This window comes from Alternaria hordeiaustralica (genome assembly GCF_023758085.1).
Source record: "Alternaria hordeiaustralica strain BMP 2776 chromosome Unknown scaffold_10, whole genome shotgun sequence".
In the NCBI taxonomy this organism is placed as follows: domain Eukaryota; kingdom Fungi; phylum Ascomycota; class Dothideomycetes; order Pleosporales; family Pleosporaceae; genus Alternaria; species Alternaria hordeiaustralica.
The window spans coordinates 828,171-847,207 of NW_026056782.1; the positions used below are offsets into that span (position 1 = coordinate 828,171).

At 54.0% G+C, this 19,037-nt stretch overlaps 4 protein-coding genes across 4 annotated transcripts; 2 read left to right on the forward strand and 2 right to left on the reverse strand.

Moving 5' to 3' along the window:
• Nucleotides 1-6,671: 6,671 nt before the first annotated feature.
• J4E84_005859 (uncharacterized protein) lies at nt 6,672-7,277 on the reverse strand (the record flags this gene model as incomplete). Its single annotated transcript, XM_049388451.1, has 2 exons — nt 6,672-7,126; nt 7,175-7,277. 2 exons carry the CDS (start codon nt 7,275-7,277, stop codon nt 6,672-6,674), a joined length of 558 nt encoding a protein of 185 aa, XP_049243996.1.
• A 4,375-nt stretch (nt 7,278-11,652) lies between these two features.
• J4E84_005860 (uncharacterized protein) lies at nt 11,653-12,501 on the forward strand (the record flags this gene model as incomplete). Its single annotated transcript, XM_049388452.1, has 1 exon — nt 11,653-12,501. The coding sequence occupies one exon, from the start codon at nt 11,653-11,655 to the stop codon at nt 12,499-12,501; it is 849 nt and encodes a 282-aa protein (XP_049243997.1).
• A 2,635-nt stretch (nt 12,502-15,136) lies between these two features.
• J4E84_005861 (uncharacterized protein) lies at nt 15,137-17,038 on the reverse strand (the record flags this gene model as incomplete). The annotated part of the gene is made up of 1 exon (XM_049388453.1): nt 15,137-17,038. One exon carries the CDS (start codon nt 17,036-17,038, stop codon nt 15,137-15,139), a length of 1,902 nt encoding a protein of 633 aa, XP_049243998.1.
• Nucleotides 17,039-17,994: 956 nt separating this feature from the next.
• Nucleotides 17,995-19,023, forward strand: J4E84_005862 (uncharacterized protein; the record flags this gene model as incomplete). The annotated part of the gene is made up of 1 exon (XM_049388454.1): nt 17,995-19,023. One exon carries the CDS (start codon nt 17,995-17,997, stop codon nt 19,021-19,023), a length of 1,029 nt encoding a protein of 342 aa, XP_049243999.1.
• Between the last annotated feature and the right edge of the window lie 14 nt (nt 19,024-19,037).

The following is a 19,037-nucleotide window of genomic DNA, read 5'->3' on the forward strand; positions in this document are numbered from 1 at the left end:
TGGTGTTGTAAGTTTTGTTGGTGTTGCAGAGACGGTTCGAGGATCCGCCCCAATTTCTGTGGCGACCCGTGGACCTGTCGGATGTTCCGAGGCCTTGGCGCTTTGAAAGGCGCAGGAACGCGTCAAGCAACGGCGGCTGTGCTGTGGAACTAGACTCGCAACGACAGGCGAGTATATCTCCAAGACTAGAGAAAGTCACGAAGCATCAGTGGCTCCTGCTGTGCGCCTGTCGTTGTTTGGGTAGTAATGGTAATGACTGGGCGCTGATGCCGGAAAGCGCATGCGTGCCATGGAGCCCACAGACGAGCGAGCACACCTGGGCCACACCGATTTGATTTGACTGCACGAAGCCGATTTCGTATTCGCGCCTTCAAGATAGAGTCACAGTATCATGCAATGCTGCCAACGCGCATGGCCATGTGTCATCGCGTGAATGACGCTCTAGCTGATGTGGCTCATCAGCAACGTACCTAGCAAGCTCGCAACGCAGCTGATCTCAGGATGTTCGAGTCCGAGCTGACACCGCTGCAGACGGAAAAAGCTGCGCATTACTACTACTACACGTGTAGTGGACGTCATATCCCTGTTGCAACGAGCCAAACGCGTAGGTATGAGGTGATAGGGGTAATGACATGCGCAGCACGACTTTCTACGGGTGCTCGTGCTTCCTCGTCCGGGCGTGCTTCTTCTCCTAATCACACCTGCTCTTTTCTCTCCCAAACCACCCAACACATATCCCGGCAAACTTTCTTTCTGCGCTCTGAGAGGGCTGTTGGATGGTCGAATCAAGACAGCTTATACCGCCTGGTCGCATCGTATACAGTGCTCCCGAGGCTGTTCAACGTCCCTTGTCCAAGCGGCAAGTGGCGGCAATTTCGCACGATCGTGAAGCAAGCCAGCACCGCACCGCTCATCGTATGCAAGGTGTCGCTGCTCTCTGGTACTGAATGAGGCAAAGCCTCAAGTAGGCGACTGGTGAGCTCAAACGGCAGCGAGGCTCTCTGCCAGGTTTTGGGAAATCGATGCGACGTACGAGTACCCGGAGATGCTGTGGTGTGCAAGCTGGTCCACTAAATTCAAGCGGCTGCCTGGCGGGCGAGCCTTCTTGCCCCAACCTCTCGAGGCCCTCTCTTCTAATCACCTTTTGCCAGGACCTTCGCGCTCAAGGTACCCATAACGACGACACGCCGGACGTCTTTCGAAGCATTCACGTCCCTGCTGACACCTTGTCGAGCTACCCGCGTCTTCGACCCCGCCTTAACGTATGAACCCTTTACGCCAAACTCCTAAGATGTTTTTGGTGTGCCAACAGCCCGACTGGACTCGTAGCACGATGATATTTCCAAGCGATACAAGAATTTCCACGAAGATGGTACATCACAACAAGAAGATAAGAAAATAATGAGAAGAATGTGCGGACATAGGTGGCCGAGGACAGCTCCTCCAAATCGATTCCGTTCATCGAGGGCATTTTGACGCAACGACTGATCCGACATCAGCTCAACGACCTTGACGATAAATGTAAAGAGCTTGGTGCCCATGCCACAGCACAATCACATCGATCGATACTTCGTACGCGATAACGCTGGGCCAGGGGCAAGGTGGCGATGGGCCTTGCGATAATGCTTCAAGCGTGCATCTTGGCGTTTGTAGCTCTTCGAACATCCAGGCTCTTCACAAACATATTCCCGACCCTCCTCATGCTGGTAGCTACCATGCTTCAAACGCCGGTGGCGTGCAAGACTTCCCTTCGCGTATGTCCCTTGGAATCTGGCACGGCAGCCACGTTCAGGGCAGTATAGGCGATTTTCATCTTGTGTTAAGGGGTCACGACCCATGTTTGTTGCTAATGGGCTCATAGAGCAGTCGTACCGGGATTGCTGAACTTCCTGCGAGTCCGACGTGCTGCACCAAGTTAAGCGTTTATCTCTTGGCTTGCGGTGCATATCTACTTACTTGGAGAATGCACTGTAAGGCGGCCAGTCGCGACCCTCTACAGATGTTACTATATGACCGAATGTTCTCCCGGATAGCCGTCCTGGCGCGGACGCCATCGAAATGGTTGAGCTCCGTCGAGACGAGGGAGCCTGGTCGCGACCCCTCGGAGACAGATACGAACCCGATTCCACATCTACTCCATGTCTTGTGATACGATTCCATGACGAGGTTGGCGTGGTCACTGTTGCATGGGAGTATGATGTCGAAGCGCCTGCGTTTCTGGAATCGGCCACTCTACTTTCGCCTGTCGGCGAGTCGATGCTGATGTATGGTACCGCGTTACGTCTATGCTGAGGGAACAATCGAGAGTCGGACTGTATTGACTCGTTCCACAGTCCATTTGGAGAGCAATCTTCCACATAAGGGTTGTGATCATCGTATCCCATCGCTGGCTGTGTTGGCGAAGTCTGATCTTTCGTGTCGGCCCGCATAGAGACCGTGAAGTTCGGGTTTTCAGCGTGGTTCCAGCCCAGAGAACTGACATCGTACATATGGTTGTCACACTGCCACCCTTGTACCATGCCTTGATCGCCCACGCTCTGAAAGGCCTCTGGGCTTGACACCATTGATCTTGGCCCAAAGCTTCCGGAACCGTCCATGGCACTTATGTATCCTGGCGTTGATCGATCATGCCTTTGGTCTACTATCATCGGGTATCCTGCCGGCGGCCCGCCTGATCCGCCTCTCGTGTCAAAAACGCTCGTCTCAGTATTGAAAATACTCGAGCGTTTCGGCCAGTCCGATGTCATCTTGTATGCTAGACCACAGCTCCGTTCTTCAGAGCGTTGTCAGTTAAGTTTGTGGTTGGCCAGAGATCCTTTGGAAGGCTTGGACGACGTGACGACGAAGGGACCCGATGGTATGAGCAGGAGGGCGGCACGCGAGGGCGAACTGCGCTAGGCGTCGTTGACGAGGCTGGCGACTTCGAAACAAGATCAGTAACGTCGGTGACTTGGTCTTAAAAGAGGGGGGTTCTAATGTAGGATAAGCATCGACTACAATGTGTCTTGGAGGCATGGGGTGACGAACTGATCGCTATCGCCGCGAAATCAACGGGGGATACTAGCGTAAAGAGGATGCCTCCAGCTTGACAGTAGCATCTGACGACATTTGCATCGTTATCACGTCGATTGTGGTACCAAGGACAATTTTGGTCGTTGCCTCACTTTTTCTTTGGTGGCAGCAAGCGGACCAGCATCGACGTGGGCTGTGCAGACACGTGCGAAGGAAAAGGTCAACGAGATGGCCCTAGGCGTCCTGTTGTTGCCAAACAATGTCGGAGAGCGGAGACTGCGTGCGGTTCGACCCTCTTCCAATGGATTGAGAACGTAAGATGAGCGCGTGGAGGGACTCGGAAGACACTCCAGACTGTATGGCTTCAGTCGTGATGCGTCCGCGTCAGCGGTGGAAAGTCGACCACAGTAACGAGGCCAGCTTTCGACAGGGCCTGGTGCCTGCCTGGCCACTGATGTCACGCGTCAGCACAGATACACGCGCTTTGAATCCCTCACACGTCAACTAGCAGCAGACAAACTCACGAATGGACGCAATTTTGGACCTAGGATGTTGGCATGCCTCAGCGACATCGCCCACACCCGGAACCGTCTACGGTACTGCAATCGACGGTCGTGGCTGAGCGCGAGGCATACCCCGTCGTCACCCATGAGCCTGTTGCTGTTTGCGCAGGTAAAGCGGGTAAAGCGAGTGCCAGGAACCCCATGGCAGACGACTGAGTCGCGAGCCGCCTTTGATTGCATACATAGGCTGACGACAGGATCGTTCCGGTGAATAGCGAGCGGCGGTCGCAAGTGGAAGACGTGGCACTGGCGAGCACGCCTCTTAACGATGAAAAGGATCCGAGGTGAACAGACTCCATTCGGGAGTACGACAGGATTTGGAAGAGCAGCTGCGCTTATACCAGATTGACTGCGTAAGCGGTCTTGCCTATGGCTTGATTCCTATGGACGCCTTCAGCTCTCAACATCTGCATGGCGGATGCGGACTTGCAGGTCGCAACCCTTTCGGTAACTGCACAAAGACACATAACCGTCAATATTCCACACACACGCACACGGCTAGCGAGATGCGGCATGGCGAAATGGTAAACATATCTCATATCTTATTCTTATCAACCTCCTGGAAGCCAGTATTACCATTGAAGTCGAGCGTGCTGTGTGGGCTACCGCAGAGCCTCAAGGCTCGCCACTGCCGACAGCATCGATAGCTACTTGGGGAAGCGCCATCGGAAATCCTCGCTCTACATTCGAAGCAAAATTTGGATTGCTGCCCCGTCGAATATCAAACCTTGTGGATGTATTGACAAGCCGCGTTCTTGGGCCTGACGGTCTTCAGTAGGCCTAAGAACCAGAGATACAAAACGCCCATGCGTACATGACCACATTGCCGCTGATAGCCACCGATGCAATCGCTACGGCCAACGAAAACATGCGACACTATGCCCTCGGGATGGATGAGCCAATCGCCTGTCAATAGCAGAGCCGCTTCCGTTCTGGCCAAGTGTTAGTGCAAGGCAAGGAGTTCGCAGGTCAGCCAGGGATGTTCGTAAACACCCAGGAACAGCCGATATCTCGATCGAAGTGCGGGGCTTCTGATGCTCATCTAATGAGTGCACCATCCGTAGTGGTTGCTGTGGTTTGGGACTAGCGCTCAATATGTAGCGAGTGGTTGCATGGCTACACAGCTGCATGGCCAGTCAAGTTCCAATCGCCACACTCCCGAGGTCACTTTAGACAATTTGTGATTCCCCACCTTTTGATTGTGACTTCAGTAGAAGATCTGACAGCTGAGCGCTCATTGACAGTGAGGCTCAGGGAGCTCGCAGCGCTTGCGCTTGTGATTTGAGCTGTCCACTACTTTAGAAATGCAGGCTTTTCGGGACTGAGAGTCTCAAGGTGACGGCGAAATGGGCCGCACCTGATTAGCATGTCTGTCAGGCCAAGACATACCTGCATTTTATTCAGTATTGTGGCGTCAAACCACCAGACATCTGCAGCTCGCGCGGGCTTTATCTAGCTCTGGAAGTAAAGCAGCCACAACGCATGTCCACTGTCCACAAGCGCTCCTCCGGGATTGCGCCCGCTTCGAGAAGCATATGATTTCTGTCTACCACATGTGCACTGCAAACCTCATGCATCTGCCGATTGTGTATCGCGTTCGCGCATGCGGGTGCATTCAGCTCGCCTGTGGAGGCTGGCTGGATACAGAAATCACGCTAAGCTGTTTGCGGACTAGCCTCCCCATCCCAGTCACGTGCCACATGGGCAGGATACGGCGGCTCTCCGCGATCGTTGCTGTTCATCCCAATTTCATCAAAAGTCCCACGCCGAACCAATCACGACAAATTGTCCGAATGTATATGAATGATGTGGAGATCAACAAAGGGACGAGTATCTAGGTAGGAGACCAGTGCGAAGGGAATATCATGACGTCGTTATTTAATAGCTGAGCTAAGGATTAGGCGCGAAACACCACCGAAAACATATGCTCTTCACCGACTACCTTTCAACCAATGTGCCTTCTCCCATGAAAGCGCGGATACAACCTTTTCCTCCTCCTCAGCCACGAAATCAAGCTCCCCGGGGTCTTCAATGTGGTCGTTCGCTCCCCATGACCTAGGAAAGGGGGGTCAATCCGGGTTGTAGTCATCTCCGAGACAGCGGAGGGACTTCTTGACTCCTCTACCCATTCCTTGCTCTTGTCACGAACATGCGCAGCCTCTTGGTGGGGGCCCTGGCGTTCTACGACGTTCCGCGAAAGACAACTCACGAGCGTTTCAACATCTTCCAAGGTACTCATGGCCCCGAGGGTCACCCTGACTATTCCAAAAGGCACCCCATCCACAACATCAGCTTCCGTATTGCATCGAAGACCTGCGTCGAACGCTCCTCGTATCCATCTAGCCTCTACACCCAGCGCACATGCCATACCTGCAGGATTGCACACGTTGCCCGTACGAACGTGGATCCTACTCGCCCTGAGGAACGCTCCAACGTGCCACGGGCCGATGTATGCGCCATTGCTTCTCTGTACGTTGAAAGCTATCGTCGGCCCTTGTCTTTGCGAATCTTGATAGTCAGAGTCTATCGACTTGTATACTTGGCATACTGGTGCACCATTGTAGTGCATCATGCTCGTTAAACGATCGTGAAGGATGCTAGCAAGCCACCTAGCGTGTGTCGAGACTTGTTCAAGCCCGCCGAACAACGCGCGATGAGTCGTTATAGCACACTTCAGAGCAAGAATATTCCGGAAAGCGATCGTCCCGTCCTCTAACCGTGCATGGAGGCTAGAGTCCTTGCGGGCTACCCATGATTCTCCAAGGCAAGTTGTCATCTCTGTCGTGCCGCCGCCGAAGTACTTCCGGTTATCGAACACATGGCCAGCCGCCTTCCGGACGATCAGAGCACCGAGATCCGGGAACCCAAAGATTTTGTAGAAGGATAAGGAGATGAAGTCGGGGGCGAAGAGATGGTTGCTCAAGTCGATTGGGGTCGTGGATACCAAGGCTGCTACGTCAAGCAGAGAGTAAGAGTTCGGATGATGCAACGACAAGCGTAGCTTGCCTGTCCAATCCAGCGGAAGGCGCTCGCCGTTCATGTTCCTATGGATAATAACGTCAGTGCCAACTCTTCTTCCATCAAGTGCAAGGTCACCTACGACTGCGCTGGATACGCAAACAACAATGGTCTCCCCTCAAGAGGACCTTCGAAGGAAGAGTCGTTCGCTCCGGCGAGCCAGTCTTCTGTCTCCTCATTGGATGCGAAACAGTGGCTACGATTGGCCAGCTCTCGGACACCAACCAGACTTGTATGGCTGTTACGATGATAACAGTAATCGAATCCTTTCTCGTATCCAGAGAACCCTTCTGTCACCAATTTGATGGCACCGGTGGCATTAGCGGTGAAGACGACATCAAAGTGAACGGGGTCGGCGTTGAACATCCTCAAGACAGCAAGCCGGGTTTGCTCTACCATGACGGCAGTCACACTCGGATTGGATGAATCGGAGTGAGGATTGGCGAGGAGAGTGCTTTGCATCTCGTCGCAGAAGGACTTGAGTAAAGACTTGGGTGCGAGCGTCGTGCCGCCATGATCGAGGTACGTCAGATCTAGGTGCCGTCAGTGACATGTGAAAGATGTATTATGTCTGAGCATACCTTCAAGCATTGGGTACTCGATCTTCCGCATACGACTGATGCGATCATTGTAAGCACGTCGCTCACTGTTTTCGTCCCAGTGCTTATTATCGTTGGCAATCATGGGTCGTGGCCCGGCACGTTGGAAGCACTTCATCTTTTCGCAAAGATGTCAAGCGTGTCAGATATGTGGAGAAGCTTTGAGACCGATCAATGCAGGAGAACAAAGGGATTGACTGTCTCAGATCGGGGTAAGCATGGACTATAACTACACACCCTTCTCCAGGCCGCGAAGACGACTGCATGCGTTTTGTCTGATCATACCCTTTCTCGGCCCCGTTCCCTAATCGCTAGTCTTGCAGATTACACAGGAAGTTACATCAACCTGCAAGAGTGCGGCACGCCTCGACGGGGCGTAAGTTCGACAGAGGTCGATAGTCTGGACACTGGACTCAATGCGCCATGACGAAGGAACATCCCTTGTCGCAAGCGACTCCACTCACTACATCCAATGCAAGGCAATCAATCAACCACATCTACACATATTGGCTCTAGATAGCAGACGGCTGCATCACAGAAATCGGGCATCGTGGTCAGTCTTGCCTAATTCTGACTCTCCGGTCCAGAGTGAGTAAGATCGTTGCGTCTGGATGAGGCGGAGCAAATCAGAACTACACAAATATCTAGAGTCGATCCTATCACAGTCACATATGCTATTGTGGCCTTCATGACTGTGCTTACTGCCCGACGGGCGTAGATTCGATGGTGGTCAGCACAGCCGCTACTTCGCCGCCCAGTAAACCCATTTCCAGTCACCTTAATGGAAAGACATGACGATGATAGTAGAAGTATCAAGTACTGGACTCGGAGTTGTAAATGTTCGCTTATGGAAGCGCGCTTCAAATCACATCACATCGACACCGTCTATGACTGGCCATAGGTTCGCCCCTGTTCCTCCGCGGAGTGCAGAATTCATCTTCGCACTGTGATTTGATGCTTTTCCAGATCTTCTCGTTCAAGCACATGCAGTTCGCTGTCAATCAAGTAAGCCCTTCGACCCCACGACTCGTACACAGCGCCATCGTTCCAGTCGCGCAGCTAGTGCCGAGTACGGCACTCGTGGCACATGCAGTTCGCTTTGGATCGAGCAAGCCCTTGGGCTCACAACTCGAACGCAACGTTATCATCCCAATTGCAGTCAGTCCCGAGTACGGCAGTTGCGAGGTGAACAGATCGAGCGGCCCGCGGCAACTATCACCGCTCCGCGTAGATTCTCTGTGGCTGCGGAGGGTTGCTCCTTGCGCAAGGGGCTTCTGACGTTTGCAGCGATCTTTGACAACTCACTCTTTGTTCACAGTTTTTGATCTCTTTAGTCTTAGGAAGTTTACCGAAACCGTTCCAGCTGATGTCATGGAGCCATTCTTGAGAGGATGTAACCGGCGGTGAGAATTCTCACCCTGATCTTGAGTTTTCGCTGGTGTCTACGCAATTCGGGGTCATGAAACGGCGTTGTTGAGTTTGGCACACCACATAATCACACGCAGGGGTTTGATTACCATCCAAATCACAGCGGCGCAGTCCTCAATATATATATACCCAAGGTTACTCGCGAACACACTTCAGAATCGAGTGCGGACCCCCCAAAGACAGTGGCGCAGTGAGATTTCCCTTCAAACTTATGGGCCATAAGCAGGCTATCGATCCCTGAAGAACGAACCACCAGCCCGGTCGCATTCGCGTACTGTTCCGTCCAATTACCAAGTACGATGAGCAATGCCAGCCCACTGGGTCAGCGGTATTGCAAACGCCATTCGCAATAGCTTCCCGTCGCGTTGGGGCCAGCCCCGGCGGCGCGCCTAATGCCGACACACTGACACTGACCTCAGACCTCCGGAGCCGTGCATGTACCAACATCGCAAAAATTTGCAAACAGCATCACCTAGTGACGGATACGTAATTCAGACGACACCCTTCTTACGCATCGGCTCCATCCTTTGGAAGGATGATGGTGTCGAGAGATAGGCGTGCATGAGTGGGGCTAGAACTACGCCTCACCTGGGCATCTAGCCGCTCATCCGCTCCAGGGCTATCTCCATCCAGCGCAAAGCCGTTTTTGGTCTCGAGCCATACCTCTTCTTTCCTCTGTCTACTTAGATTGCGGCATAGTCGCGGCATACACCAAGAATGCGGCCCGCACTTTGACTGACTGTTGGTTGTATTGATTGGTGTTCGCTAGAGCCAGCTGAGAAGAGCGAGACCCCTAGACCAATGTTGGAACAGGTGTTCGTATCGACCGATCAGTTCGGTGGCTTCTGCAGCATAGACAACCCCAGTCGGCGGATGTATCCTGCCTATGCAGCACTCAGAGTTTGTAATATGTCCCTTCTACACATGTCTGGTAATCGCTGCCGTGCCGGCTAGCTGGATTCGTGGAAACAGACGATGTCAAGCCGTGCTGAGATCCATCGTGTGTCCAGCCCGTCGCGCCGGCCTAGATGACCTTCTTGATCAGTGGGCGACCGTTCGGGGTGAGGGCTGCGCTGAGATGGCATACATATGCACAGTGGCTTAGCATGTCCACACAGTGGCCGGATATTGGCACTCTACAGAGGTATGAACGGCGCTTAGGCAAAGACGGCGCTATCCACGCGCGCGAGTTGTTACATAACTCCGTTAGCCTACATCCACTTCGTAGAGGCTGCAAAGTTGTTTGGGGGCTGTATGCCATAGCTGTCACAACAGTATCGCACGATTGGCCAGGTATCGATGTAAGCTGGACTAAGCTGTGTGGCTGTCCAATACCGCTCGGGACGCAAGCATTTGAAGATGAGGACGCGTCGAGTGTTTTTAGTCGCTGTTGCAGAACCGCCGCATGAAGCTATCGCTGAACGCGGACCCGCCCCTCCACTCCAAGGTGGCTGACCTCATATAGGAAGGCTCCAACATGCCAGTGACATGTGGTGGGGGCGTCGAAGGGGTACCCTTCATATTGGGGCCAGTTGGTCAGCGGTTGATTGATAAAGGCAGTCTGTCTCTGCTACAGTTTAGAACTTGATGCTGCTTTCGAGTTACTCACGAACTCCTACTACACGCAGAATGTCAGTGGCGCATCGAGCGCTCTGGATCGTTACTATCCTGCACGTTTATCCTTGGACCCAATACAGCCTTCCTAGGCTGAATTGGCCCCTCACCATGGTAAGTCAACCAAGTGTACCCCTAAAGCAACTTCATAAGACGGCTTCACGCTGTCCATGTTAACGAAGATGATACTGATGGTGCCTACAGTCTGCCTTGCACTCCGCCACGATTTCCAGTCTATCCGTCCCGTAGCGCGATCCCAATGTCGAGACAAGGATCAATGGAGCGGGCCTGTCGCAGGTCCAATCACGACGGCTCAGCGAAAAGGGCAACGTCTACACGTTATACAGAACAACAATGGGACACATAGGACTACCACGCAGCCTCGTGCTACTGCTGCTGGCTGGATGGTACCTAGGTATGGTCACCCTCACACCCAGACCTCATCATTGACCTCCTCTTTTCTCCTGGATGATGTTGCCACCCCTTAAGCTAGTGGGTGACGGAGCCTATCGTATCGCGCCAAGGGAGGACCTCACTGAAGCCGACCGAAGCGGTTGCTCACCGCTTCGTCGAAAAGCCAACGGAGTTTTGCTGTCTCCGACGCACGTTCAAGGAGTCCATGGATCGGTTCAGAAACGATGTCACAATCCTGCGACGTGCAATCCAGACCAAGGCTTCATTGCAAACAAAAAAGATCTTGTCTTTGGCGGAAACAGTGCTATCGAGCGTCACGATCGAGTCGCATCGACAAGGTCGCTGGGGCGGGGCGGAGCGGAGCGGTTGAAACTTTGTGTAGATGCGTTTCAGATGAATTGCTGGAGGGACCTCCCGCGCACCGCCTCCTTGTGAGTGTTGTTGTTCCTTCGGCGATTCGTCGTCGCATGCCTGGCCGCCGTGGACATCAGCACCACCACCATTACATACTGGCGCAAGACACACCCATCGCCTTCGGCTATCACATATCCTCGACTCAGAGATCTGGTATTGTCGTTTTGGCTGACAACCGGATTCCTAGTAAGAAGATTTTCCGCAGCCAGGTCCTCCATCGACAACCCCTGCGCCCGCTAGTGTTTGCCAGACGACAGTTGTACAACACCCTCCTTTTTCCATCCAGACCCATCTCGGTGCATCATCCTCATCGCTGCAAACAGTTTCCTGGATCCGATCTCTTTCCAAACTGCGTGCATCCATCACCAGCCTGCCCACACGACCTTTCAGAAGACAACCTTTCGACCAGAAAATCTAAGGCGCCGCCCTCGATCCAGAGAAAACGAGTCTTTGGCCTGTCATCGCCTCGAACCAGACTTGGCCTAGGCACTATCATGGCGTATCCAGATCTTTCTGATTCGGAAAGAAGACACAGGTACCCGCAACACCTAACATCGGGTGATAGCGCTGATCGTCCCCGAAGCAACAGCATGAGTGACACCACCAACTCCGATCAGGGCCGGACCGGGAGTGGTAGCAGCTACGTGCATGTTGAGCGCAGCGATGTCGAAAGCTACCAGGACAGTCTCTATGCTGGTCAGTTCGACTACTCGGAATCTTTAGCTTCCTGGGACAACCTCCAATCCGGATCCAGCGTCCAGAATGTTGCTGCCCGGGATGCTGCCGGTGGTCAACACACGGATTGCACTCGGGGGTTCGAGCCAGGCTACCGTCGCAGTCCCTACCAGACATCAACCATGTACGCCGGGCCCAGCGACTACAACCCACATACTGAGTATGCTGCGCCAATTGGACTTCGCTCTCAGGGATTGGCGTTTGCACCAAATCATGGGCCGTATGGCACGCAGCCCCTCTACAACTTACAAGATGACATTGGGCAAACCTATCCTGCGCTCACTCAAGGTGACGAGACGATGTCTCCTTACAGGGCAGCATTCGGACAAGTACCAGATGGCCGGTGGTCCACAGTCTACCAACAAGCCGAACGTCGGCAACATCTGGACCAACAAGTGAATCATTTGATGGACGTACTTGATCCAGCTGGGGTTCAAGCTATCGCGAGGAGCAACGGCTACGCATCCGATACAAGCTCAATGTCGTTTGAAGATGTCGAGGATCAAGATTGGGGAGGAGCCAGCGTAGCCACTATTCGCCCAGAGAACGGCCCGCAAAACGCTCCAGTCGATTATCCGAACGGCTCACAATACCCACATCCCCTCGCAGATCAAGCCAGGTTCCAGATGGCTCTGAATCGAGCAGTAGCACAGCCCGCGCGACAGACAAGTCTTGCAATACGGACTCGTCCTCGCATGGCGTGAGTCTCGCTAGTCTACTACCCCTAAGTTACGTCAGTACTGATGTTAGTAGATCAACTCGCAACGACGGCCACAGAGTAGTACCTCCAACTGTATCCGCAGTACCCATCCCCTCCAACCCCACACGGCCAGATGTGATCCAGTGTTCTTTTTGCTCCAATGAATACACAGGGCGCTGGCGAAAGACTAATCGTGACCGGCACGAGCGGCACAAGCACCGCGGCCAATCCAGGGAGTCAACCTGCCACGTCTGTGACAAGACGTTCCAGAGGTCCGATGCCAGGCTCAAGCACCAGCGACGCCGACACCCCGAGCTTTTCCAAGGCGGCCTATAATTCCACGATAACTGGCTGGCAAAGGCGGAGCCGACATTGGTGCTGTCCACAGTCCAGATGAAGACAGTTGCCACTGCCACCATGATCGTGCATGGCTGGTGTCGTATCCCCGGTTGGGCTTCCTGCCTACATTGCGCGTCGCTCGCACTTGCGTACACAGCTGGGTCGTCTCTTCTCTTTGTCTTTTTTTATTATATATTCTTTCCCATTTCCTTGTCTTAGGACACATTTGGCGAGTATGCCCCCAGCATCAAGCCTCCGTAGGAGACCACGCTTCCGCTCGCCAACCGCTTCCCCAAAAATAACTTTTAACGCATGTTGTATCAATCACGTTTTCTTTTCTGATGCGAATGAACGTTCCGCGTTTCGGACTCGACCGAGAGACATGTCTAGGAAAATTGGGTACGACGGTGTGATGCGGTACGATAGTCGGATCGTGTACGCGACGGTTGAACGAAAGCATAGGATCGGGTGTGTCGGCTATTCCCTTTGTTAGGCGTTTGGAGTCTGACATACGTCTCGATCGGTTTACGAGGTAACGAGTGCATGGGCGTTACGACGGGTGATGGGATAGAAGGCTCGACAAGGCCGGGCAAAAAATGGTCGATTGTTGTCGCAATGTTGCAAACATCGGTATAGCGGTTGGAGGGGCATAATGAACACCTTATCTACGATGGCTTCGTGTCAAAACGTCTCGCGGTGATATTGGCGGTGTGTGAAGGCGATGCAGAAAGAGATGTGAGGTGGGAATATCTGCTGCACTGTGAGAGAAGACGGTCTAGTTCGGGGAAGCCATGGTGCTTCCCCGTCGCGCTAATTCGACTAGGTGTAGTGCAATTGTGAGACTTCAGGGGAGAGAGGACCGATCGAACGCCTTCGACTTGGATCTCCTACACCATTAGCCGCGTTAGCTGCATGTTATCTAGCCAATGCGTATTTCTTTTCTGCTCCACGGACGACGTCTGACGCCTCAACGATTCCACCTACCCACTCAAGCAGCGGCCAGCGAGTCTACATATGTAGTCACGCAACGAGAACGGTACTGTGATCGGTCAAGGCGAGAGTCCGGCGGTCGTCTGAGCTCTGTTCATGCGTCGTGTCTCAGAGTGTGAAGGGTACGAAACTCAAAGGAGATCGATGCTCGATGTAGGAGCGACCGCCGCTGGTACCTACCTAGGTAGGTAGCTTGGCGAGACCGTTTACAAATCCCAACGACAGCGTTCGGAACAACTGAACTCAATTCGCAAATCCAGTAATACAGACCCTATCTAAGAAAAGAACGTGGCCTGTTATTCGCTGCATGACAGAGTATCCGATGCACGATGTTGCAGCTGTGCAATCAACTCTGCGTCAATACGACCTCAGCATCACACATGATGGCCTTAACCTATCGCTTTATGTACTCATTGGCTAGCAGCGTATATATTGGACACGACGGTAGCCACAACGGACCCTCTCTTGCTCAAGATGTGCACGAACTGACCGCTCATACGATCCGGCATGGATGTCAATTCCGTACCTAGGCGGAGTCCAAGTCCGCCAAACATGTGTACCGTGGACTGTAAACCTACCAAATACTCTCCTCAATGTTCGTCGAAGCAATCACCCACCTATCAAGTCAACATCCTTCTAAAGTTGCAGGCTGGACGAAGTGGGTTGAGTATGTATGGCCAGGAATCGCCCAATGGGGTTCTACTTGAACAGCGCACACCCTGAATATGCGTGCACGTATTGCGCCTGCTCTCAGAAGCGGACGTATCAAGCCTGATAGTCCGCCAAACACTGGATCGAGGCAAACTTCTTAGCTGTCGGCCAAAGCGACACGGATTCTCTTGCTGTGGCGATGACACGCCACACTCCAGTCACCATTTCCATCAATGGTTAGTTGATGGAGACAGTCGATGCTGCCCAGCAATTTCGACTAATTTATCCGACGATCCCGTTGTAGTTGTAGATTACTCGACGATGGTTGAGGTCAGTGGCATGTTCGTGGTGCCAAGAAATGATCAGGAGCTGCGGGCTTGCTCAACCCACTCCTGTCCTATTACCATCCACGCGACGATGCCGGCACTGCAGCAAAGCTCAGTCGACGACGCGCTCTTGCCGTTGGATCCTCAAATTTAATGTTCAAGAGAGACACCGGCTTTATCGAGTTGGCGCTCTGTGTATGTAACGCCATTGTTGCGACCCCCGCGGCTGTACTCATCACATGGACACGTTGAGAGTCAAAAGTGCGCATACGACAATTGTACAAGATACTAATAAGCTACAGTTCTTATCTACAATACCGCGATAACGCGACATCACGATACCTCGAAGCCCTCAATGTCGCCCTTCGCATCGTAATCGCGAATCATCTGCTCGTACATGGCCATTCCTCCTCCATGAAGCACCCTCCGCATGGCCTGCCGCCGATGCTCGGGGTCGCCCCCAGCCATACGCATCGTCGCGCCTTCGTGATTGAAGTAGCCCGGCGTACAGGCTAGCACGACAGAGTACCACAGCGCTCGCCTCTCAACGTCGTCTGTCCACGCATCCTCTGCCTGCTTAGTTGGCTCGATGACCATCTGAGTAGGATCCGAAGCCTTTCGCGCAGCCTCCTTCAATATACTGGCGATATGTGTGGATTCGAGGTCGAAGACCGCGGTGAGGTTGGGCGAGCCTGGCCCACCACCGAGACCGGGATACAGCAAATTGGGGAAGCCGTTTGTAGCGATACCGTGTATCGTCGCAAAGTCGGCAGAGCCATATTTGTCTTTGAGACGGCGGCCGTTACGGCCTACAATGGGTATGCCGAAGAGTTCAGCAGGGGCTGCGTTCGCACCAGTCGCCAGCAGGAATCCTGTGGCAAGAATGAGCACGTCCAGCTCATACTCGACTCCATTGGCGACGAGGCCTCGTGGTGTGCACCGCTCCACGCCTTTACCATCTGTGTCTACAAGCGTGACGTTGGGCTGGTTGAACGCGGCAAAGTACCCATCCTGGAAGGTCGGTCGTTTGCACCACATGGGATACCACGGCTGTAGCCGCTCTGCCGTGGCTTGGTCCTTCGTGACGCTGTTTCGCACATGCTCTCGTGCCTGTTCTGCCAGTGGCACATCCATCTCGTAGAGCGAGCGTGCGTGCTCTTCTACATTCTGAGGCGTGACGAACCGTGGCCCTCCAATGAAGCCAGCAAAACCGCGCGCATACTGCGTCCAGCCATCGGCGACAAGGTCTGGGTGATCCTCTGAATGCTTCTCGCCATCGAAGAAGGTGTCGAAGTTGAGCCGGCGAGCGCGTTGCCAGCCAGGTCCCGTTGCCACGTTTTGTGCCCATGTGCTCTCGTCCGTGGTCTGTTGGCGGCGGGGCACGCAGTACGATGGTGTGCGCTGGAAGGCATACGTGTGGCCGGCCCATTTCGCTACCTGTGGTATCACCTGCACCGCCGTCGCACCCGTGCCAATAACGCCGACGCGCTTGCCTTGTAGTTTCGAAAGCGTGGGGTCGGTCGGCGAGCCACCGGTGCAGCTAAAGTCCCAGCGCGCGGTGTGGAAGACGGGAATGTTGGCGCGCAACTCCTCGAAACCGTCGAGCTTAGGCATCCTGGGCTCCGTAAATATGGTACTGGCTGGAACGATGAACTGCGTCAAGATGGTCATCTCCTCGCCATTGCCGTGCTCCCTACGCATGCGGACCACCCAGCGCCGCTTGGTTTCGTCCCATGTCGCGCCGAGCACCCGTGTTGAGAACTGCCCACGCAGTCCAAAGTGCGATGCCACACGTTCGCAGTGTTGACGGATCTCATCGCCTGACGCGTACTTGTGTTTGGGCTTGTAGCCTGTTTCCTCGAGGAAAGGCATGTAGATGTAGCTCTCTACATCGCATTGTAAACCTGGGTATCGGTTCCAGTACCATGTCCCACCAAAGCCCCCCGCGACGTCTACCAGGTAGATGCCCTTCGCCGAGAAGCCCGCTTCTACCAATCGTCCTGCAGCTAGCAGACCTGCGTGGCCGGCACCGATGATGAGGAACTGGATGTTGTCGCCGTCCTTGAGTGGACCCGCGTCCTGTTGCTGCCCTTTGTCAACCCATGGGTCATCTGCGAGCGGGGCTTCTGCTTCGCTGTGTAGAGTCGTGTACTGCTGGAAACCATCGGCTCGCAGTCGCTTGTCGCGTTCCTGCGCGTATCGGGCTTGGAGGTTGGCAACGTCGGGTACAGCCATTGGAGTTACTGTTCGTTCCCTCTACAAATGAAAGTTATGCACAAGAAGTTTGGAGTGGGAACGAGCGCTTTGCATCAAAGTACACAGTTTTATGTCAATCGCCAAGTTAAGTGTTTTATTGCACCGGTGCGCTGCAGTTCCAACGCGCTGCTACTTCTTCTCCCGTAGCCGCTCCTTCACCCGAGCCGGCTCGAGCCGATGAAGTATGAAGGGAAAGTAATCTTGCCATGATATCGTGTTCAAGTGGTGTCGGGCCCCGACTTGACGAAAATTATCCGAGTTTCGAGTTGGTGTGGGGACATGGGTTGCATCGACGGTGGATTTTGACGCTATACCCAGGTAGTCCTGTTTGGGGACGAGCCCTCCTCCACGCAATGCCCCACGAAGCTGACCACCCCAATGGTGTCATGGAACCTGATGACGATCTAGATGCCTTTACAGAACCCTGCAGCCTTTGCCTCACGAAGGATCAACATCTTCGGAAGCAAGAAAGTGGCTAGCGTTCGGCCCCAGACAGGAGAATCTCCTCAGGAAAGCCTCCTTACATCCGGATCCATACGTCACGGCGGGTAGGGGCGCTCCGAGGACGAGTAAGAGTTTAGATGTCAGCTCAATCAGCGTCCGGTTCACAGGTAGGTGAAGCGAATCGTGCAGCAGAGATACGAAGTGTCTTTGGCTACTCTCTGTGCTCCATACTTCCACGATAAATGTACCGATAGACCCGCAAACTCTCCGATAAGCCTTGCAAAACGAGTTGGGTAGGTGGTGTATGGAAAACGCGGCCAATATGATTGGGCAGCACAAGTCAGAGAGCCTGACAGCGTGCAAAAACTCTACAGCTTAAGAACTGCTTTGCTGTCGAGGTGGTGAAACTTCTAGAGGCCACTCGTTCTGAGTCTTGTCTTCTGCATTACTTTCTTTCGAGACCTGCGCATCGTAGTTGAGCTACAAGCAACATGTCGACCCAGCAAACGCAAACTCAGACCCTCGTGGAGACCGCACCTCCCAGACTGACGGTCATCGGGTCACGATCCAAAGATGTCCCACGAAAGACTTCCTTACGCCCATACCTCGAGCTCACGCGGTTCACCAAGCCCGCTGGACTGTTGGGCGCGGCCTTTCCCTACTTCATCGGCTTCCTCTACTCGGTCAACTTACACAACCCAACAGCCCTCGGCCCAGCCGATTGGGCCAAGCTGAGCGGCATCTTCATGCTCGATGTCCTGATCCTCCGTAGCTTCGGCTGCGCCTGGAACGACACAGTCGACCAAGACCTTGACCGGCAAGTCGAGCGCTGCAAGAAGAGGCCGCTCGCCCGCGGTGCCATCACCACGCCAGAAGCGCTCGCCACAACCCTTTTCCTCGTCGCATCGCGCCATGTCCTGATCAACGCTACCTTACCCGCCCGCGCGAGTGAACACGCCGTTTGGATCACCTTCCTCGCCCTCGTCTACCCCTTCATGAAACGCTTCAGCAACTTCCCACAACTCTGCCTGGGCGGTGGTGTGGGCTGGGCCGTCTACTTGGTCGATGCCGCTGTCGTTGATGGACCATACCCAACAAGCTCGGCAAACAAGCTCGATGTGGAGGATCGCAGCAAGGCTCTCCTCGCCATGTGGGCCTGCCAGTCCCTTTTCAACATCACCTACGATACTGTCTACGCTTTCCAGGACATCAGAGATGACCTGAACGCAGGGGTGGGATCGCTGGCTATAGCCGTGCGCCACTACCCCAAAGTGTTCCTGCTGTCCATCGCGAGCGCGATGGCTGCCTTCTTGTGGGCAACCGTGACCTGTGGTGGTCTGATGCGCGGTCCGTTCATGGCTAGCGCCGCTGTGTCTTCCTTTGCTGCCTTTTTCATGTTGGCTCGGCTCGACGTCTGGAACCCAGCCAGGTGTAAGGACTTTTTCGTCTACAGCCAGTGGTGGGTCAGTGGGGTCTTGGTGACTGGTCTGATCGGCGAGCTGGTGATGGCGAGGATGTGAGTATGCGACGGCTA